Source organism: Anopheles coustani, chromosome 2 (genome assembly GCF_943734705.1).
Source record: "Anopheles coustani chromosome 2, idAnoCousDA_361_x.2, whole genome shotgun sequence".
Lineage (NCBI taxonomy): Eukaryota > Metazoa > Arthropoda > Insecta > Diptera > Culicidae > Anopheles > Anopheles coustani.
The window spans coordinates 44,506,451-44,529,753 of NC_071289.1; the positions used below are offsets into that span (position 1 = coordinate 44,506,451).

The window sequence follows — 23,303 nt, forward strand, 5'->3', positions numbered from 1 at the left end:
ATGAGGAAGGTCATACTATTGCTCGATGTCTTGTAGCAAATGTATGGCTGCTAAAACTACCTCTAAGAACAAAAGATACAATTATGACACAAAAGCCCGAACCTTCGCAATAAACGTGGCCGAACGGTTTGGATCGACAGTAAGTTATATTTTTAATTATGCCATTTGATCACCTAGTGCGTGACTCAAATAGCCTTCGGGAACATTTGAAACGACATACAGCTTTGATAAGGTTTTAGGTATCACCAATAGTGCCTCCTTCAGTCACTATGCAATACTACCACCAAAATTGGCGAACTCCCAAGTAGACGAGTGGTTTCAAAGAGATTGCTCTGTTTGATCGGGCACGAACCCGATTCCGTTTGGAAGGGATGAATGAATTTCGTTGCAGAGGTAACAGCAACTGCAGCATGTCCGTGTTGATGGAAGAGTGATGTGGCTGTGCCTATGCTGTCCACCGTTCGTTGAGAGGACCGTAGCTCTCGAGCATCGCAAGGTGAGAGGTAACTTGAGCAATGGCTCCAAACAAACGCACGATGGAGGGAGGACTTCGTTCGCTCCCTAACCGTAAGTACAATCGTGCAGCATAGCGATGCGCAAGATGATGCGCGATGTTGGTGCTGCGCGTGGGGGAAGAGCCATCTCGCTTAGAAAGATATTGGATGCAATTTTTCAGTGCTCAGAAACATTCTTTTGCTGGTTGCAACAGTGTTAAGACGCAGTCAACAGCAGCCATAGCCTCGCAGTAGTAGTCTAGAGCGCACTCGGAGTGGTTGTGTGAGCAATGGTACCATTTTTTTGACTGTTAAAATTTGTCCTACTCCACTGCCTTTGCACGACAAGGGTCGTTCGTAGTTTCAAAGTGATACCAATTTATTTTGAATTGTAACAGTTTACGATTGGCGTTCAGCAAAGATCAACTGGGAGGATCCGTGTTTGAACATGTGCATACACCACGTTGTTGATTTGATAAAAAAAAAGTTAAGGAAATGCAGCAAGAAGCATAGTGAAAAGTGATAGTCTGTAAAGTTTGTGGTGTTAGAAAAAAGAACTGGAAAGAGAACCATCAAAAGCAAGACTGTGTGTGTATTTTCTACAAGGACGATTTCTTACAACAGTAGTATACAACACAAGGAGAAAGGTATTTATGGTTTGTTTTAAGTGTTTTATCTAAAATGTTTCTTACTTTTTACACAACTGTTTGGTAATAAGTTCTGTATATTCAAAGTAAACATTCTACAATGCTAACAAATATGTCAAACACACATCTACATCAACTCATTTAAAATAATTAAGATTCAAGCATGTTGAGGATTCCCAACTTCTCCAAACTTTCTGCCAAATCTTAAATTGTCGTTCGCTGGTTATCAAACATCAAATACCATCGATTTCCCTGACGTTAGTGCGTAGTCCATTCAAACATATTCCATACATACTCCAAGATCGTGACGACCCTCTTTATCACCGTTTCGATCGTAGCAGGGAAGTGCATGGATTAACCAGTTTTTCTAACCACTTTCCTTTTCTCGAACGGGCGCATCATGTGAACGGAGAAGTTCTTTCCACTTTCCACACAACGAGCTCCAAAACGAGCCACGCTGTCGGAAAGGGGTAAATGTCAATGTTACTGTTTTCCTTTTCGCATACTGCCTCGAATTGGACGGCCGCTTACCAGCGTAGTCTGGCGCACGACCCTGGCACTCGCACTGGCTCACGTTTGGGCTGGTAAGAAACGCGAAGCATTGCTATTTTAGACGGTCTGGAGAAGATGCTGATGGCAAACGGCGATGGCCATCTTATTTGGATTTGACATTTTTTTCTTCGAAAGGTCACAATCACATACCTTTCTATCACGCTTCTTTTTCCCCATATGGTACAGAGTCCCTGCGGGTGTGTGACTATAATTGTAGTTATTTGAAATTCCCCCCTTTTTTCTTGTATTAGCTGATTTTGCGATAGAGCTGTAAGGCATGGAAATTTACGATGTATAGTGCAAAGTTTGTCGTTTCTTTCATTTTAGTTTAATCGGGCTGTCCATATTTATTTTCAAGATACAATTAATTTTAAAAAGAAAAGTATTCAAATTCCATGCCGACGTGCTATCATGATTCTTAGCGTATATCCACCACGGTCAATCAATGATCTTAACATAAAAAAAACAATGATAATGAAGTGCACCGCGTAGAGCGTCTCCAAAGACGAAGTCATGAAAATAATACTATTTGGTAACAATTATCATACAAACGGAGTATCAGATACATCGTTACACCCCCATTCCCACCGTTTCTGTCTTTCCGTCGTATTTGCTCACCGTACAAACTTTGGCCGAGTCAAAAACCAGCTCCTCCAGCTCATTCCACATGCCATGACCATGTACAGATTGTGTCTGGGAGATGGGGCTTTGATGCAACTTCTCCTGGGCCCGGGTTTCGATAGTACCACCTCGCATTATGATTCGATCTCATTGCACGCCACATCAGCCGCCACAGTCCCACCGCTTCAACTACTGCTCCACCTACCACCTCCCGCAGCTGCCAGCATCTACGGTTACCTGCTTCGTCTTCAATTGTGACCATTGCGAACTAGCCAGCTGTGCACTCTCCCTGCTGCTTACAGCATACTTAATCTCCTTCGTTTGAATCTCTGGGAGTAAATCACGTGAAATAGCGAAAACAATGCACAATCCAGAGACTTCTGCAATCCACGGCGCGCTTCCCACTGTCCTCCCGCGCCATTCTTCTACTCTCTGGCAGACATTGTCCGACAACCCACTGATACCCGTACCTTTTGGCTGTTGGCTAACTTGTTCACTATGTTTTGCGCCGTACTAAATGTATACCTGATTGGCATATCGTTGGATTTGGGAAGAACCAAATTCAGTCGTTACGTTTTCAAATTCTTATTCATGATGCCTAACACACTTCTAGCATAAGGAGGTGGCGTCCTTAAGATGGAGGAGAACAAAGTACAAACAATGTGGAGCTTTTCTAAAGATCTTTCTAAAGAACTTGCCTTTGCCATTCAAAAAACCACACGCAAATCGAATGGTCATGTAAAAACACATCAATTGAACAATACTGACTATGAAACATAACGAGGTAAAGTAAAACAAAAATAACACCAAAAATTCCCCACAAAAGCTGCACGAAGAGGGCAATCCGGAGACCCCTTAGCCCTGTGCACTAATCTATAATTGCAAATGCAACAGAGTCAAGGATAGATGGGTAATTTATATATCCAGCCGGGTATTTAAGTTCGGGTATGCATCTTTCTTTTCCTTGTATTTTCCGTATCGCGCTGTCGGCTAATTGCACGTGTTCTCAGGCCCGAATACCGCGGTCTCGGGCTGCAACGTGCCGCAGCATGTTCGATGCTCGCTGCTGTTGCAACTATCTATGTTACGAAAGATTAGGTAGAAACGTTTATTGTCCGTATCCATTGCATCTTGCGGTGCCTTCGAGCGATGCAGCCACAAATTGAATAATTGCAACCAGATTTGACCTTATCTTTATTTCTTAGCGAAGAGTGATAGGAAAAGTTGGATGCTATAAAAATTCACAGCGTTTGTATTGACTTTAGTATTAGTAAATATGCACGTTAAGCCTTTTGTGAGGGGAGCTCAGTATATGATTGCTCAAAAATTCGAATTCACTTCAATTAAATGTCCCTTTCTTACAGTTAGATTACTTCGGTACGGTCACAGTTGACAGGCATCTTTATGAACATTACTCTTCTTTGCTAATGGTTAAGCAAGATAAAAAAGCTTTATTATTTAAAACTGATGCAATGGACATGGACTTTTTAAGTCCAAAGGAAGGGTGGGAAATTTTATTTTACAATGGACAAATTTGCTTCACTCGGACTTGTTATTTAAATGTATGAAACTATAAAAACAAAGATACTACGGTAAAGAACCATCCTTAGTTAAACCGATTTATTGTAATGCTTGATTAACTAATTGCATGGATTGCGCTGGATTGGAATTCACCAGCAAATGCAGTAGATTGAGAAATCATTTTCCTATTAATTGATGTCTTCTATCTTTGCTCAGCTAGTCGCAGGCATGAGCTTTTGGAGCTGATTGCACGGTAGCGCAACAAAACAGAAATCAGAATAATTAAATGCATCATATTTTTCTGTACATTGTGTTATAGCAGATGGCCTCTAGTGTTGGTACCAATTGGGAGAAAATCTCGCCGGTTTACATAAGATATAACAAAACTAACCCGTTCCCAGAGCTCTACCCATTGCTGATGAGCCGCTGACAATGGCTCGGAAGGCCTTGGAGGTGGAAGCTATTCGGCCGCACTTCTTCTCATTTCTGGATCTCGTGTAATAATTGGTCTGTGTAGCTCGGCTGGGCTGTGAGAGAGGTCAGATCTATGCAGACATTGCCACGTCTCTTTCCACAAACCGGAGGAGGCAGTAAAGCGAGGGGGGATTGCATCGCGTAACCATCGCAATGGTTGGAGTTGATGGGGAGCATCATAGATCTTTGTAGGTAACAATCATGAAAATCTACGAAATTGTATGGAAAATCGTGAACGAGTGAACGAGGAGTTTGCGGCGCGAATGTAGAGCGAAAAGTGGGTGAAAAAAGACTCGTTATAAGCGAAATACCTACCTCAAGTAGGGTTAAGTTGAAAACAGCAAAAAACAGAAAGATTAATTTAGACCTTAGTTTTCGATCGCTTCGGTATAGTTACCGGCGGCAACAACGATAGCATTCGTGATCATGATAAACATGCAATTGCATCATCAGAATATTCATCATCCTCCGGATAAACAAACATTGCTTTGGGGAGCAACACTCTTTTCCGGATACAGTATTTGCCAACGATATTGCGTGATTTCCTGTTGCAAAACGTGAGCAATTAATTGCCGAAGCCGTATCCAGAAACTTATTATTAGTAACAAGCCTGTTACTTCTCGAAAGCAGGCTCACCCAAATGTCTTGTGTTTGATTTGGTTTAATATAATTTCTTTTTATTGTTGCATAACAATGGTTTTCGACCTATTCCAAAAGTTTTATATTATCTATGTTTGCATCTTCATATTTTCTACTGGATTCACTTCGACTTCTTGGTCGTGTGTCTTAGACATGAGTTTCTTAAAACGAAGATTTCTTTTCAATGTTTTCTTACCTCTTGTCGCCTTTACAGGAGTCGATCTAACAACTTTTGCGGAATGTACATTGTTGCATGAAAGTCTAATGAAAATCTTTGATTTTTCAAAAATGTTTTAAACTTCCAATGAAATCTTTCAAAATTATCTACTACTACATCAACAACCGTAGGTCTAGAGCGCGCACGTCGAAAAGTAATAAATCAACTTAAAAGGTATTTCCATGTTTTTATTGTTCATATTTTTATTTTTCACCATATAAATTTAATTTTTTTTTCATTTCGTTTAAAGGATAAAATCAAGCATCTTTCATCATGTTTTGGAAAAATTTGGTTCTCCAGTTCGGTATGTATTTGCAGTCAGTGTTACTTCTTATTTAGATAATATGTATTAAGCCAAAAGGAACAAATATTCATGATATTTTTTGTTTAATATATTCAATACTAATTTTGGGACGAAATTGCCCTTCTCCTTCCTTCTCAGTCCTTCGGAACTGCATAAACATGGTTTTTTAGGATTAATGTCACGTGGTATTCACGTTGGACAGCCAATCGGAGCTCGGCGATTCTTTCTCAATATACACGTTAAGATCGCTGTATACCTTTTGGATATCGTCATAACAGTGTCTGTTCCATCGATTCTTTCTTTAGATAATTACTCCTTTAGATAAATCTAAAGGATCTAAAATAAAACCTATCGTGAATACGTCACGACATTATTTATTTTTCAATAAGACCCATACCCCTATGGATTACATGGCATCGTGTTAGCAAAATGAAACTCTCCCATCAGAACTAGGACTACCTTTCATTTTTGGTTAAAATTTAAAATCTCTAATGGGCTTCAAGCAATACTTGAAAGTAGGGAGTTTATTTAACATGTTAAGAAGCAAATTTGACTGAATATATCTCTTCTTATTGTTATAATATCCTTATCATCTACTTTCGATTCCAGTCTGGATATCTGCTGTGCTTCTTTTTGTGCCCATTTCACCGGTGCAAAGCGCCGATCTGATAGAACAGGGATCTCGAAAGACACGATCCCGACTAAGCACCCGGAGCGTGGTACTGAACGAAGAAGCTGCTGCTGCCCTTTACGCTGTTGGTGCGAGCACCGAAGCAGATAGCTATCAAGGCTTGGTCGGACGGCCTGGTATTGATTTCCCAGTACTTACGCAGATTCCTCGTACAATTTTCGACTGCAAAAACCACGGAAATGGTTATTTCGCCGACCTAGAAACACGCTGCCAGGTGAGTTCATTGGGTATAATTGTGGGCAATATTTCTACTGTGTGTTTTGCATACCTTAATTTATTATACAGCATTTCAATTGAACCATTTAGCATATGGTGTATTAAACAGTCGAGACATTGATCAGCACCAAAGTCATGCTTGAAAATATTCCAAACTTAATGGATTAACAAATATTCACAGTATAAAAACCAAGCTAAATTGTTTTTACGTAAACCATTTTTAGTATACTTTATTATTTTTAGATTGCTTTGAAATTAACGCTCAATAACCGAGTGGTTTAATGATATTTCTACCTAGTAAAATCTCGTACCACATATTTATACACACTTTCAAAAAGTGCATTATCGACGTTATTTGATTTCGTTACCAAATGTTTTATCGGTATAGTTAATCTTTTATATTATCTTTTATGAATGTTTAGTTATAGCTTATTATTTATGTTTCTAAACTTATGAACCAATTAAACACGCACGTTGTATCTCGATCAATTTCAAATTTCTTTGAGGTTTTTGCTTCGAGAATAATGAGGGAAGAGAACAATGTTTTTACAAAATTTTTATTGCATTTAAAAAACAAGAAAATTCAATGAAAATTAATGCAGAAAAGAGAGCAACTTCGGTTCAACGAATAATTAAACCTTAAATTTGTAAAAATAAAAATTATATGCAGCAGACAAGAGAGCAATGTGGTTTTTAATAATTTAAATTTCACTGTTTTTTTACTTGACTTTCATGAAGTGATCATGGAAATGGAATGTTTTATAATCTACTTTCATGAAATGGTTATTGAATGTGCAAGACAAGAGTATTCTAGCATGCTGCTCACAAAAAATACAAATTTTACTTTAAAAAAGGAATCACTTCAAGCGTTAGTTTTTTATTGAAGCGCCGTTGCTCAAACCAAATCAAAGGAAAAAAATTGTATAGACTGACAGGCAATTTGATGGAATAATATAATTTTATAATTTTTACACCACGCACAAATAAGGCAAACTAAAAAAATATTGTGCCTTTGAGGGTCAAGTAGAAACATGCACAAAAACTGATTACAGAAATGTACAAACCAAAAATTGATGCATTTCAGCTGTCTGTTGGAAAGGCGACACATTTTGTGAGCCAGCATTAATCGCTACTTTTAAATTTGCTTCCCGTTCAAGGTGTTTCACATATGTGACGAAGGCAAGAAGATCTCGTTCCTCTGCCCGAACGGTACGATTTTTCGCCAGCTCGATCTCATCTGCGACTGGTGGTTTAAAGTGGACTGCGCTGCAACGCCAAACCACTATGCCGAGAGTACTGAAATGTTGACGCAGGCTAAGCGGGCCCGACTGCAGAGCAAACACCCAGTTCCGCAACCGATTAATCCCAACGACGAGCGACTGACGACCACTATCCAGGATAAGCGGCTGTTGCTAGAGCAAGTTCCGAATGGACACCGCCAGAAGCCGGCTTTTCCGCTGGAACCGATTGGAAATGTTCTGGAGTTTAACCGGCGCATGGACTTGATCAGCTCGGCCGAGTTTTCAGATGGAGCCGGTGAACGAAGCGATGTTGGAAGACGCAATCGTGTCGATCGCAAGGGCTCTAGGAAAATATCATTCACTAGCGCAGATGAGATACAGGACACCGCGCAGAGTGCTTCGTTTGCTTCGGTGGCACAGAAAATGTTCAACTCATACTACGCGCACGACAAACCATCCAAGGACGCGGCGGCCGGTAAGCTGCGTTCCGAGAACCAGGTAGAAGATGGTAGTGCGCTGCATGATCGCTCGACATTGCCCGATCCGAGAGATGCGTCCGCGAAAGGTTACAGTAACAATCACGCAGTGAACTATATACCTTACACAACGGCGCGGAAACTTAATTTGAGTGGCAAAGTGACGCAATTCTACACACCGACGGTGCCCACGTTCACCACAAGCGCCAAAACGACGGTGGTGGAATCGACCACGGCCACTGCAAAGGCCACCCTCGGGAGTGGGGATGGCGATCAAGAATCGCACATTCACACCGGTCAGCCTGTGCCGGTACGACGTGATGGTACCATCGATGAGTCCGTAATGGATCACGCAATTGAAATTATGCAAACGATCAAGAGCCTTAAAATAGATGATCGGAGCAATAGCGAGAATGATGCTGACGGTTCCAGCGATGCCCTGGGTGTTCGCGTTGCGGCCAGTCCTCGTGCCGATTATCAAATCAGTCCATCGTCCTCACCGGCATCGCAGTCCACATCCATACCGATGACCGACTCAATCGAATTCGTGCTACAGTCGGCAGGAAGTGAACCGAACGCAGATCGCTTCCGTCGAATGCGTCTGGGTGAACGCAAAGCGGACGTTCCAACTGGCCACCGATCGCTGCTAACGCGTACCACGCTGAACGAGTATGATCGATTGTTTCGTTCGAAGGATGCGGACGACGGAAACCGTCTCGATAATGGAAACCAAAACAATCTGACCGATAGCGACGCGTACTACATGGATTCGATGCTAGAGCACGACCTGGAGGGTCAGTCTTCCCGGTATCCGGTGTTTGGCATGTCTAACTCCACACAGATACGAGAGCTTGCACAGATTTTTACCCATGCGCTCTCAGCCTACCTGCAGGATCCTGTTACCTTCCGTCGCATACTAACAGAAATTCGACCGAAAGCTCCGGCCTCAGATAGTACGAGCTATCTGCCAACGAAATCGAACGAGCTAGAAGGACTGGATCGCATTCGAGTCGGTAAGTACACTACGGATGAAACAGTTACTTTCCGTCCTCCGGCCGAGCAAGCCTACTACGCTCCTTTGAAGGTTGCGGAGAATAACAATGGTGAGGTGCTTGACTTTTCCGATGTCACAACCACTACAACGGCTCAGAATCCCACTGAGACGAGCGCAACGGAAACGACCGCTGCAATCACGTCCACAATACCCACGACTACGACTGACTACGAACCAGTGTTTAATACACCCAGAGCCAACAGCGGTGCTAAGCAGGGCAAAAGCCTATCTATTCAGTTCATCACAGGCAGCCGCAATGAATTGGCAGATGAGGTGAACGGCGAGTTGGGATCACCGGCACTGGCGAACAATAACCATGGCTACACGGATCATGGTAGCTTTGAGGTGAAATCGAATATACCGCAAACCGTGGCAACGATAGCGCCGCTTTACAGTCAACAGACCAGCCCAAGCACGTTACCTGTGAGTAGTACCACTGTTGGTACTACCAATGAACCGATTCCCTCTCCACATTCGGAGCTCAAACCCCCAATTATGCCAGCTGCCCAGTACAACGTGGTGAGAACGCCGAAAACCACGCAACCGCTTGACGACGACGAACAGCTGCAGCGCGCCCATAGTGAATCCATAGTCGGCTCCCATAACCAGCGACCCATCTACGAGCGCAACCAGTACAGCATTATACAGTTGAATAACTTAAAGTCGGGCAACAATTACGCCGGAGACACTTCTGCCACGTCCTCCACCCTAACGACGACGAACGCCAACGAGATCAAATCGGTCGAAAGTGAAAAGCAAACGTCTAACACGGGTCCTCCATCGCGAACGACAATGTCGTACACAGTTTTCTTCGACCCGCTCACGATCAACGATGAGTTAATGGAATTGGACAAACCGAAACCGACTGCTTCGCACGCCGCAGCGATCCATCAACCGCGCCTGTATGGATGGAATGGGACTCTATTGAACGTCCCGGATGCCATCGCCTCGCCGGGAAATGGGCAATCATCGGCCCGGCTGGTGATGCGTCAACCGGAAAATGCTGCTGATATGCAGCAGAAGGCAAATGAAATGTTCGGTGACCTGAACGACGCCCAGGCGGACAAACTGATGAACGTCATGAAGATGGCTGATAAGGATAAGTCGATGCGCCGATTGATACTACTGTTGATACGTACCTGCGACGATGATCCTTCGACGGCCAACGAAGAATCCCGCAAAGCGCTACTGGATGCCCTCATCAACATTGATGGCGTGACGAGCCCTCACGGAACAAATGAGCTGTCTGGCGGAGGTTCCCAGATCCGAGACCAGGGTCAACGTCGAGGTAAAACAATCGCTACAAACGCTGCACGAATACTGTACGATGGTCCAGTGGTACAGGGCACGCATAATTTCACCGCCACAACGGAGAACTACGCTACCGTGGCAGAATCGAACGAGGATGCCAGCGGCAGCGAGGCGGTAAGCAAGGAAGACGATATTGACAGTGATGAGTTGCCCAGGGAAAGCGGTTTGCAAACCACTGTGGCCACCACTCGCATGTATTCGAGCTCCGAGGCTCGTCAGAACTACCACTCGTCGAATGGCGGTAAAGAGCTTCGCGGTAGATGGGCTAAGGAGTACGACGAGACACGAGCGCAAACCACGACACCGCTGCCAACTACCTACTTCCAAACAACCACCAATACCGGATCTACCATCTATACCACCACTGAACCTACGACCATTCCTACCACGCCGGTCTTTACAACGAGTGGATTGGAATATGGCAGTTCTACCGTCGCAACAAGTACCGTGTCCACAACGAACCGAGCCGATGGTGGTCGGTCGCTGGAATCGTTTGAAGCGGACCCGGATTTGCAGCCACCGATCATCGTTTCCCAGCGCCTGCCGAAGGACCTATCAAGCTCACTGGATTATCCTGGTTCCAGTGGGTCAAGCAAAAAGCACTCATCTCCTCATTATTCCGATACCCGCGCGTTGGAGCTGTTGAAATCGCTCTATTCCTTGGCCGCCCGTTGGGGTTAAAAAGTAGTTCATCGATAGCTAACGTAAGTGCATGGTGAGCAATTTTCCAACGGATGATCAACGATCATCCACTGGACTGAAAACCCAAGTGCATACTAGGGGGAACATACGGTGAACTGTGGCATCCAAAATCGGTATCAAATTGGACAGAATGAAGTTACAATCATTGTTTCTCGTGGAAAATCAAATGACCCACCCATTAGTACCATAACACTCTTATAAATAATGTGTAGAGCAGCAGCGCGGCCAAGTCACAGAAACGCTAGTGAAAAAGGGGATAGAAAACACTCAAATCATACCATGAATGCATATAATCTTGAATTACTAATTAATCAAGCCATATTTATCATATATTGTAAAAAAACGAGAAACTCACAATACACAAAGTTAGTCGGTAAAAAATCTTCAAATAACATTCAAGTGGTGTTATATTTATATAATTGATCAACCCGTATCTAGAAGTGTATAAATTATTCAAATTAATCATATAAGAAAAACATTTTACACATTTTTCTTTTAAGGGGGTTCTCAGCCACACACATTCGCAAACATAGTATTCACAAACATAAACACAGGATACATAGTGGTATCATATAATTTATAATTGTGCAGGCTATTGTTATGACAATGTTATAACTTATCAATATAATTATTAATTTATATTTATTGTAACTGTTACGTATATTGCTACAATTACTGTAATAATTACTGATGTTGTCATAACTATTAAAGATTGTTAATTATTGAACATGGCAGTGTTTTCTTATTTTTGTTTTGTGACCATTCTGCGCGAGTTTAGTTAGCCATAGGCCATTGTTTCACCCAATGTAGCCGCTGTTCGTAAGAGCTTAAAAGACATCCTGAACCAGTCATCGGTTTGCCGAGTAAGTAATTAATACATTGATTGCATTCGTTTTGAGTGATCAAACACCAGAACTAGTTTCATTTATATTCGAATTCATATTTATTTACCTTTTTCCTGTTAGAATTTTGACAAAAATAGACACGTACCAACTTGGCAGGTTACAATTAAACATTTTAAATATTGTTTGGATTTAAGAGAATAAAACTTTTGCTAAAAATTAATACTGATTGATTCGTGTGTGCGTGTCTGTGCCGTTTCTTTTTTTTTTTTTTTGTTAGTTTTTCTATTTAGTCTCGAATCTTCTATCGGATAATTAGCTCTATTCCGACGGATCGCGCACACATAACTAGATTGTAACCTCGATTTCTCTCAATAAAGAAGTTGTGTTGCCATTATTGGTTGGTTGGTCATTGTCAGAATCGGCGTCGTTGAGAAAGGGACCAAATTTGCCAGCATTTAAATATTTTACTCGTTTTTTACCAAGCTTTACTCGCAGGTCTCTTCGTCGTCGGAAGAGGAGCTGGCCGGTATGGTAGAGAACCAAGCAACGCGATCCTTATTGGCAACCCTGGAAAAAGAAAATACTTTATTGGAATGAACTCATATAAAGTTTTTTCATTTGACTCAGTACTAATGCACTGAATGTGTGTATGTACTATGATAATTCATTTTTTTTGCGATAAGGTTCGCATTGATCTACGATAAATTGGGTAACACGATAAACAGTCGTGTAGTATGTTAATCATGCCAGCATTAATATTTCTAGTTCGAAAAATGTAAAAAAATTAAAAAAAAAATATTTTTTTGATTCATATAACAAAATAGGATGTTTATCATCTTTTAAATTATGAAAAGCTTCCACGGATTCAGCTGCCAATGAGTTAAAGTATTCAGAAAACGTGGGTTCGAATGCCGAACCTAACACATTCCAGATTGCAAAGCTCACGTATCCAATTCTTATTAGTATTCATTAAGTAACATATTCCAATACTTGTTTAATGTCTTCTTGATTGCAGAATATCATTTCAAAACTTGATATAGCTTAAACTAAAGTAGCGATACCTTACATAAATTCAGACATAATTTGTTTTATTCTGATTGTTCTGTTATATGTTGTATTAGACACGCTAATGAATATTTTCCATGAAATCACATAATTTAGATAGAACCACGCACCCCCGACAATTCCCCGTGCATCGTCGTGTAAACAGTTTCGCTTATGTGGCTCCGAAACCAGCTTTTCGTCTGACAAAGTCAACCGTATAAACCAGGGGTCGGCAAAGCCCAACCTGCCAACTGATTTTATCCGGCCCGTAAGAAAACTAAAATGCGATTCTTCCAAAAAGCATTTAGTTTCTTTCCTTGCCAAAAATGAGGATTAAAATTCTTGTCCGAGGTGTTCCTTATGACATCTTAAAAAATGCAAAAATAAGTATGCAAATGTTTAAACAAGTTTTACGATAAAATTTCAAATATTTTATCTTTTACCACTTTTTATGTAGCTTTAATAGTTAGAAAGCTGATACTCCATTTAACAGAGTGTTACTTTGAAAACATTAAATCATCGTTTAAGGTATCCGGCCCGTGCTTTCGGTTTCCTTTTAATCACCTGGGTCTTTTTAGTAATTGTTTGCCGAGACCCGAAGCTTTACTTTAATATATCCTACTTACGCACGAGATAGTTGGCAAAATACTTACGGCGCATTGCGTTTGCTCGTGTTGGTTGGCAAAGTCGACGACACCCGGTAGTAGTTCTGCTGTTCCTCTTCCGCGTTATCCGGTATCTTTCGCTGCAGTGTCATCGTTTCCTGCACCGGTGCGCTCACTTTGCTGTTGTCCTGCAAATCCAGGTAGTATCGTGCGTTACTGGAAGATTTGCAATTCTCACACTCGCTCAAGTAGTCCTCGTCGAGACTGTTGTCGTTGGGTAGCACGTGTTCCCGTGGATTGGCACAATTTGTGATCGTCGTCATGAGTACCGGCAGTGGTAGTAGTATCGGTTGCTTAGTGGTGTTGCTGCAGCCCGCAACAGTGTCGCCTTTCAGGGTTCCCCCACCTGCTCCTCCTGTTCCTCCTGCACTTCCCGCTACTGGTGCGGATCCTTTCGCCCCAGAGCCACCGTCACCTCCATCTCCTGCTGTTCCACCGGATCCTCCTCGTCCTCCAGCACCCTTTCGTTTGTTGCTTCCTCCGTTTTCCGCCATAGTGTACGTCAACGTCGAGCTATGCTTTGAGCTTCCGGTGGACGAAGGTCCACCACCGTCATTACAGCCTTGCTGTTTGATGATGCCGCTTTCGCTGGACAATCCGATCGACGACGGAGAGTTGGTTCTCAACCCGAACACGTTTGCTGGCGGTGGTGGAACTGGAATGTTGATTACCGAGGGTATATGGTTGACCGCTTCGGTCACGAGACTAGTCTTGCGCCCGACGCTTGCGCTTGAACCGTTCTTGGGCAGCGTATTGCTATCGTACGGAGATTTCTCATGCAGCGGTAAACCATCGCCGGAACGGACATGCCTTGGGTTTGACTTAGAGATGCCTACACGATCTCCGTACGTTGCCGCCGATGCCATACTACGTTGTTTGCGTTGCTCGTAGCTCCTAGCGGTGGTGAAGGAATGTCTCGGCAAAGAGTTGGAGTAACCGTTCCCCGGGGTGGCGGCTCCGCTAGCGAGCTTCAGTGCACCCCCGCCAGTACCCACAACGCCATCGTGGCTTGGCGGTACGGGTGATCTACGGTGCTCGCTCAGTTTCGCACCTCCACCATTACTGACCGATCCGGGGCCGCCGGTGCTGGGACTTTCAAGAAAAGATATCCTTTTCTGGTGCATAGAACCGCTGCGCTGCGATAACTGTCCTCCCGCCGAATGGCCATGCTGGGGTACCGTGGGTTGATCTTGTGGTTGCTGCTGGTGCTGGTGTTGTTGATGCTGCTGTTGCTGATGCTGCTGATGTGGATGCTGATGTTTTTTCACCTTCGGTGGAAGGATCGGATTTATCGGTCCTCCACCTCCACCAGAACCCACGGCTAATGAAGACTTCTTGTGTAGCACCGAACGATCGTCGCCATCGGTCGACGAAAGACCATGCTGGCGGGAATTCATCAGTTCGTCCATTCCCACGCCGGAAGCCTTCGATTCGGTGGCACCGATATGAGCATTGTGGTGCAGATAGTGATTTTGCTGGTGGTTGTGCGTTGCTTTGAGGCTTTTTCCACTGTGTACACCACCGACGGCACCGGCAAACGACAAGCTGTTGCTCTGATAGTCCTTCTCATGCTGGTAACGCTGGGTACCGAGTGCCGGAACAGAGATGCTCTTCGCCGATGAGCTACCCCCATCACCTCCGCCAGCGTTTCTTTCAACTGCCAGATGCGCTCCACGGTCGCCATTGACGGAAGACGGTTGCTTGCTGCGTGACTGGTCATTTCCCTGGCTTCGGTATCCCGCCTCGACTACGGACAACGAACCGGTGGGCGGTTGCCCAGAACCGACGGGCTGGTAGGCCGTCAAGATCGCCTTATGCTGCACCGGACAGTGGCACTGCTTGCCGCCACGGTTCATTTCCGTTGTCGATGTAGCCGTACTGACACTGCCGGTCGGTGTAACACTTCCTCCCGTACCGTTCACTCGATGCGAACCGAGCTTTCCCGACTCCCGACTAGTGGCGTGCTGCGTCATTGGTGTCGACGATGAAGCTGAAGAAGAAGTGGCTGCTGCCGCCGCCGCCACTACGAACGTGTTCGTCTTGATCGGGTTGATGATCGGATCGACGATTGAAAACTGTCGCGGTATCGTACGATGATACTTTTTCCCCGTCATGCGGTTCTTTGCCATGAACATGCCGTCGTCGGAACTGGTAGTGACGGCACTGACGGTACCACCGGGAGAATTGTTATCGGTAAACATCATCGGCACTGGGACGGATTGCATGAATGACTGGGAAGGAGCCAGTGGCGACGAGCTGGATTGCTGGTGCATGTTGCCTCCATTGCCGCCGCCGGCAGAAATCATCTGACGATGACGATGGTTGTGGACGTTGTCATTGATCTTATCCTCAGCCATCGACTGACGGTTCGACTGCCGCATCATTCCGATCGGCGGGCAGTGGTCGTCTTTTGGCAGCATTCCGAACACTCCCGGCCCATGGGAAGAGCCCCCGACGGAGCCAGCGGCCGTGTCATGCTGGATGAAATTGCAGCGTGCATTCATGTTCAGCTCGCAGCTGGAGCTCATACACAGTTCACTGCCATCGCCGTACGGAGCCGTCGAAGAATTAGCTCCACCGCAGTGCTGTATGCCAACAACGGCTACCGGGTGATCACCGGAAGCTCGGTCTTCGTTGCCGTTGTCCGTTCCGCAGTGCTCGGTGGCGGATGTACCCTGGTGGTGGTGGTGGTGGTTGTACATGGCCATAATAGAACCACCGTTAGTGTCGTTGTTATCACCGCCACCGACCGAACGGCTGTTGCCTCCGGTGGATGTCAAGAACGGCGGATCGTCACTGGTGATGGTAGCAACACTGCGCCCAATGCTGCTTCCGATGCTTCCAATTTCGGCGTTCCCAATGCCGGCGTTGGAGTTACCGTTTATATTTATATTGATCAGATTGGTTGTATTTGCTGTAATGTTGGATACGCTGTCCGCGTCCTGTACGATACCGAGCGGAAAATTGCGGGCAGTAGACGTAGCCACACTGCGAATTTGAAGAATGATATTGGAAATATATCGCATAAGTTATAAGTTAAGTCGTTATGTTTATAATTTCGAATATAATATGAACGTAAAATAACTCTTGGTGGAACAATGTAATGTTAAGTATAGTGCAATTTATTTAATGTTAAGTATAGTGACATAGGTTCGAATTGCAACTGAAACCGAACCCTCCCCGGTAAGAGCTCTTTAGAAAGAGAGAGCTCGTAAGAAATTTTTTGAAACTAAATTCGAAAAGAACATATAAAAGAACAATTCTTATCAGATTTGTTTACGATACCAAACATTTCTTCATAAAAGGGTACGTTGAAACTATTGTATTAGGTGTTCAATACCAGGCTACATTTTCATGGACTGTTATTTGAATTTTGCTATCGCATTTTACTCTTGATTGTTTTAAAATTTCAACGAGTCGTGAAACTCGTCCAAATTCTGGTGGCAAAAGAATGTATTCAAAGAATACAATTGTCGATAGCATTGCGGAACAAAAAATGTTTCATAATATTCATATTTCGATAAGATCAGCTTTTTAAAAAACTGGGAGAACCCTAGTAAAACCATGATATAGTAAAATAATACGAGTGTGCCGTCCCCTGCTCTAGAGGATTGACCCACATGAGGTATCCACATACACAAAGGGAAAAAATCTAGTAAATAAATGCCTCGATGGAAACGTGTTTTTTAAATAAAGCCTTAACCCTAATGTCTTTGCTAAAAAACTATGCAGCCATATCGGTGCAATAGATTAGGTATGAGTATCGATCGATTTATATATTTACGAATCGGTAACTAATGTTAAAATTACTTTAGAAAATTCAAAACTTAAACAAAGCTGCATTAAATATTTTTTAGACCCATAAAAAATTCACAATGTTCAAAAATGTATGTGTAAATACACGCATTTTCTATGTTTTCCCTGGATATGTCGTATATTTTAAATCGAACAAGATTAAATTTGGTGTTCAAAGCTCTACCATTTTGGTTGGGTATTCATACATGGTTTACCCGTTAGGTAAGATAATTATCAGTAATGAATGAATTCAAAAGTGTGTTCATATTGTTTTAAGTCTTATCTAATTTATTGTCAAACGGACTTCTACCATGGTTGATGGTGCTGATAATGAGTAACAGTCAATTTTCAAAACTTATGGTGGGATGGGATCGGTTCTTACGCTTCTACAATCCATAAAAAAACTTTGGATATGAATATGACTGCGGATTCGGTCAACCGTCTTTTACGTTATGTTCGCGTTAAATTGTTAAGTCTAGTTATAAGATTAATGTAGGCCATAAGACCAGATAAATTAATAAACTGAAATGACATGAAATAAAACATAAATTTGTCCCTGATTAAATATAATAAAGATGCTCAATAACTCTGGCTGTGTAGATGCTTTCATTAAAATTTAATTGCTTTGAAGAGATGTGACATATCTAGATTTTTTTGTTGGAGAAAGTCTCATAAAAAACCAGCATTTTGATCAACCAAAGCGAGTTCGATGCCAAGACTATCGAATCGATTGAAACTCTACCTGAGTCACGGACCGGAATAGATTTTTGCCAATACAATGACAATGGAATACAAAAATGGTCTAATGTTTTCAGATGTAAGTAAATTTGAATAATAGAAGTTTGTTTTGTCCTTCTTATACAACACTCACTCTGTCCCATTGTGTTTTTTTTTTAACTGAATCCAGTGCTCCGAAATCTTCCCATAATGAACCATACCTTTATAAATTTAACTTGAGGCTTTATCTCAATGTTACTGACTAATGTTCTTTGCAATATTAATGCATTCAAGGGTATTGGTAGCCAATGCCATTGCATTAGGCTAATTCAAAAGTGACGAATAACATAAAGCTTCCTCCATCCTATAAAGATCCATCGGAATGAGATCAAATTAAAACTTGTTGAAAAGATCCGTTGAGTAACTGGTAAACAAGAGCAAAAGTTAGATGAACTTCTTCACAATATTGCGCTCAACCAGTTTCGACCATACAAAGTCATAGAAACACTTTTCCCATGTAGTCTTATTAGATAAATAAACTTTGATTAAAGCTTACCTTACAGTGCAAGAGCTTAGTGACTCGGCGTGAGCTATCGCTATGGCCTCCTCGTACGGCGGTGGAGCTTCTCCTCGCGTATAGTACGCACCGGGCGGCTTCCATAGCTGATAGTGTGGCGCGACGGCGTGGTCAACGTAGGAGTAGTCCATGTTCATCGTGCCCCCACCAAGATAGCCAATGTTGCCACCGATGTAACCGACGTTGCTCACCAAATTGCGCTGCGATGGGTCATCGATCACCTCGCGACCCTCCTGGGCGCGGGTTTTGCGATGCCGCAATCGGCTGATGACGAAGAATAGCAGCGTTAGCGAAAACGTGACAATTGCTCCACTGGCCACTAGTCACATGCCAAGATCGTAGTTTTTGTCTGGCGTACTGCCAAGCGTATCGTCCAGACAGATGAATTCGCAACAGGAACTGCCTATCTGGAAGGACTTGCAGTCGTGCGGCGGCGAACATAGGACCGCCTTGCACGCCTTCGGGTGACCATTATCGCATAAACACAATCGACAAGTATCCGAACCGGGCGGGACGTAGTGGGCATCTGTGCGTGAACATGTAACACGTGTCGGTCGAGCAGAAAATAAAATTAGAAAAGTGATTTTAACTAGATGAGCAGAGGAAATTGCGGGTCGTTTTTCACCTTGTTCCACTTTTTTCCCGTTCACATCTCTACACTCTCCAGGTAGCGATACCACGTTTCCATATGCTCCTAAAGGGAAGGGAAGGGAATAATAAAATTAGTAGCTCAGCTAAGTCAGCACTTTGTGTATTGGAAATATATATAACTAGCATTTGCACCTCAGATTCGTTTTTGTTAATAGAAAGAACTTCCAATTTGGCACTGCATGCGACCAGATAACGAACCAGTGAAACAAGAAGCAATCATTATTTTTGCCAAACCGAGAGACCCTCTTGCCTAACTTACTCCGAAAAGGAACAATTCCTCTTATTGCTGTGACGTGTTTTATGTTATTTAAACACAACAGGTACCTACCAAATGTAGAGGGAACTTGAAGCAACAGTACAGCACCATACCAAAGCCACCGTCCGTACGGGTCCGCACCGTTTCTTGCACGAACGCCTTTCACCATGGCCCACTAAGTAAGTTTGTCAAAACTTTCCCGAAGTCAACGACAACTACGTCGAAAGCCTCACTACACTTTTTCGCGTGAACTCGGTACCACCCCAAAAGGGCAGGAACCACCACCGATTTGCAACCAACGTCTTTTCACAACTTGCTTTCAGCGCTACACAAGTCCCGGGACCTGACCCTCAGATGTGAACACATTCAACACAAATTGGATCACACCACAATTCACACAGGTAGGCTGAAAAGCGGAAGCACATCACATTGCTGGAAATCTTTTCAATCTTTTCATGCAAACCACTTTGGAAAAGCGCTCTCCTTTGGAGTACAGCTAGGCATTTGCTACTGTTGGTGCGAATTTCGAAACCCTCTTCGTAAATGTACAAACGGATCGAGCGCGCAAACGCATTGAGTCGTCTCTCCCGCTCCTCGGTGGGGGGTTGCTCAGAAAAAGTTGGATGATGATACGAGAAATTACACAAATCCTGCGAGTTCAAAGACTGATTAGGAGTAGCTGAGACAAGATTGCAGTCATTTCGAACACCAGATAGTGGTGCAAATGTAAGGCATTGCGTTCAGCATGGAAATCATCACGTCCTTGATGCATGTCAAAACTGGCTTGCGAATGTTATCAAATAACTAGCCCTTAAATTTTGAATCGCGGGAAGACGATCAACCTTTATCAGCCAATACGTCACTGGTTTTTGAAATCCTTAAATATGAGATCTATTACATGCCTGGAACTCGGCATATTGTAGCAAATTCTCTCAATGCTCAATGTTCTCTTTGATTGTTGGATACTATTTAATTTGTTTATTAATGATGGAAAATCTATCACAACACGAACTGCCTTCAACATTTGTATAGGATATGATTTGGTTCTAGAGCTTCGAGTTTATGCGAAACCTTTCGTTGGTATGTTTGGGAATTTTTATTACCAAAATTAACTAATTTATTCTACTTCTAATCCAAAAACAGGTTCGCTAAAGGTCAGTCCTAAACTACTTTGTTTGAACTTTAGAAGCAAAGAAGATAGATTGAAAAATTAATATGACATTATTATTGAAGAGGATTGGGTAAAATCCCAAATGAAGCCCTTCCAGCCGTAATCGCTGTCGTGGCTACACTATTTGTGAGCGGAGCATAACTAAAAGGTATGCAATTGGTGATACAAATAGTCCTGCTGCCCAAGGCGGGAAACCACCGGGCCAAGCGTCATCCTTTAGGCCCCTATGCATGGTCGACACTGTCGGTAAAGTGTTCGAACGCATAGTCAGGGATCGCCTGAACGACCATCTGGAGGCCCCACTGCCATACGGTAGACGCCTTTCTCCTCGGCAATACGGTTTCCGTAAGGAGAGATCAACGGTGGAAGCGATCCAGGAGGTGGTGAAGGCCTGGAGGCGCGAGATGACCTTCAAACGCACCAACAAGCGCGACCGACGTTGCTGCATGGTGGTCGCGTTGGACGTGCGCAACGCCTTTAACCCGGCCAGCTGGACCAGGATAGGAAAGGCGCTTCGGGAGAAGGATGTTCCGGACTCGCTCCTGAACATCATTGGGAGCTACTTCCGCGGCAGGGTACTTCACTACACAACGAGCGTCGGGACGGTGACCCGACACATCACGGCAGGCGTTCCACTGGGCTCCATTCTGGGGCCTTCTCTGTGGAATGCCATGTATGACGGTGTCCTGTCTTTGCAGCTACCCCCCGGGGTGGAGATCGTGGGATTCGCCGACGATATAGTACTCACGGTTCCCGGCCGGATGCCGCGGGAAGCATCATCGCTGACCACCCAATCCGTCATTCTCGTACAGCGGTGGATGGCCGAACATCAGCTGTCTCTGGCGCTGCAAAAGACGGAGATAGTGATGATCAGCAGCCTGCGGCGGGGCCACCTGACGGTGCCGGTACGCGTCGGGGGTACAATACTTCATTCGCGGCGCCACATACGGTACCTCGGCGTCCAAGTGTAGGACCACCTGTCGTGGAATTTCCACGAGCAGATCGTCACCGAGAAGGCTACCAAGATCAACAGGGCGATGGGATACCTCCTGAAGAACCACGGTGGGCCGTCTAGCGTTCGACGCCGCACCATGGCCAGTGTCGCAACATCCATCATGCGATACGCTGCCCCGGTGTGGTGGAAGGCAACGGAGCTGCAGACTAATCGACGCAAGTTAAATAAGGTCCACAACCGGTCAGCGAAGATGGTGGCTAGTACTTTCCGTACTGTTAAGTACGACGTCGCCACCGTCGTAGCTGGTTTGCCGCCTATCGTGGAACTTATCCAAGAGGACCATCGCTGCCATGAGCGGAGACGAACGACAGGCGGCAGCGATCCGAAAGGAGGAGCGAGCGGAAACGTTCCTCAGGTGGCAGCGGGACTGGGACGCGCTGGCACGAGACTCAGTCCGCTCGAGCAGATTCGTTCGTTGGAGCCATTAGATGATCCCGGACGTAAAGCGGTGGGTAGCCCGGAAGCAAGGACGGGTGAACTTCCACTTGTCCCATGTGCTGACGAGGCATGGATTTTTCCGTCAGTACTTATGCTCCAGGAAGTTCACCCGATCCCCGGGTTGCCCGGCTTGCCCAGGCACCGACGAGACGCCAGAGCATGTCCTCATTCAGTGCCCCCGGTTCGCGGAGGTGCGGGAGCGACTGCTGTCCGGCCACAAGCTGCAGGCCGTGACGGCAGAGAATATCAACGAGCACCTGCTTCACAGCCAGGAGTCGTGGGACCGCATAGATGAGGCGGCTAGGCTGATCATGTCCGAGCTCCAGCGGATTTGGAACGCCGAGCGCGGTGCAGCAGCAGAACGCGCTAGGCCGCCGCTAGGCGTAATGCGACGGCGCGGGCAGTGGCCTAGGATCGCACCAGGACGAGCCGGTTTGGCGACCCGACGCTGCGGGCCAGAATCCAGGCCATGGACGAGAACACCACGTGAGACTTCCGGCGGAGAGCGGGGCAGCTCCTCGCCAAAATCAGGCGGCTCCGAAGACGCCAGCGTCGCCACCCGTGATCTACGCGGCGACGATGGCGCGTAACGTGGCGCTACTTCGGTATCACGACGCAGCGCCGGATCGGCAGGGTGCAACAGCAGCACAGCAGGACGCTGAGATAGGACTCAACAACGCCCAACGAAACCAGCGAAATGCCCGCCAGCGGGCTTATCGGAGGCAAAGACGTGAAGACGGCCAAGCCCAGCGTGGGCGAGCACTCGCAAATGCGGCCCAATAAGGGCAACATCTAGTTAGGGGAAAAAATGCTCGATAGCCAGATGCTCGCCCCCACACAGCTCTACCGTGTAGGTGCATGCTGTGTGGGGGCACCAAAAGAGCTCGAAAAGGGAGTAGACAGTTTATTTATAACTGTGATATTAGTTAAGTAATTAGTATTTTAAGTAAAATAAATGTGACGAACCCT

At 44.6% G+C, this 23,303-nt stretch overlaps 2 protein-coding genes across 2 annotated transcripts; one reads left to right on the forward strand and one right to left on the reverse strand.

The window, feature by feature from the left end:
- Positions 1-433: 433 nt before the first annotated feature.
- LOC131264435 (uncharacterized) lies at positions 434-11,139 on the forward strand. Its single transcript, XM_058266738.1, has 3 exons — positions 434-503; positions 6,079-6,374; positions 7,534-11,139. The coding sequence occupies exons 1-3, from the start codon at positions 434-436 to the stop codon at positions 11,137-11,139; spliced, it is 3,972 nt and encodes a 1,323-aa protein (XP_058122721.1).
- Positions 11,140-12,076: 937 nt separating this feature from the next.
- On the reverse strand, positions 12,077-19,879 carry LOC131264436 (uncharacterized). The gene is given in 4 exon segments (XM_058266739.1): positions 12,077-12,572; positions 13,703-16,702; positions 18,783-19,329; positions 19,783-19,879. Coding segments are annotated over 4 exon segments (3,726 nt in total). The 3' UTR covers positions 12,077-12,490.
- Between the last annotated feature and the right edge of the window lie 3,424 nt (positions 19,880-23,303).

Bases quoted from the DNA above. Each gene is read 5' to 3' on its own strand.
- LOC131264435 (XM_058266738.1), top strand. From the start codon at position 434: ATGTGGCTGTGCCTATGCTGTCCACCGTTCGTTGAGAGGACCGTAGCT. The intron at 504-6,078 runs GTAACTTGAGCA...TTTCGATTCCAG, and splicing joins CGAGCATCGCAAGGTGAGAG to TCTGGATATCTGCTGTGCTT. The intron at 6,375-7,533 runs GTGAGTTCATTG...TTCCCGTTCAAG, and splicing joins ACCTAGAAACACGCTGCCAG to GTGTTTCACATATGTGACGA.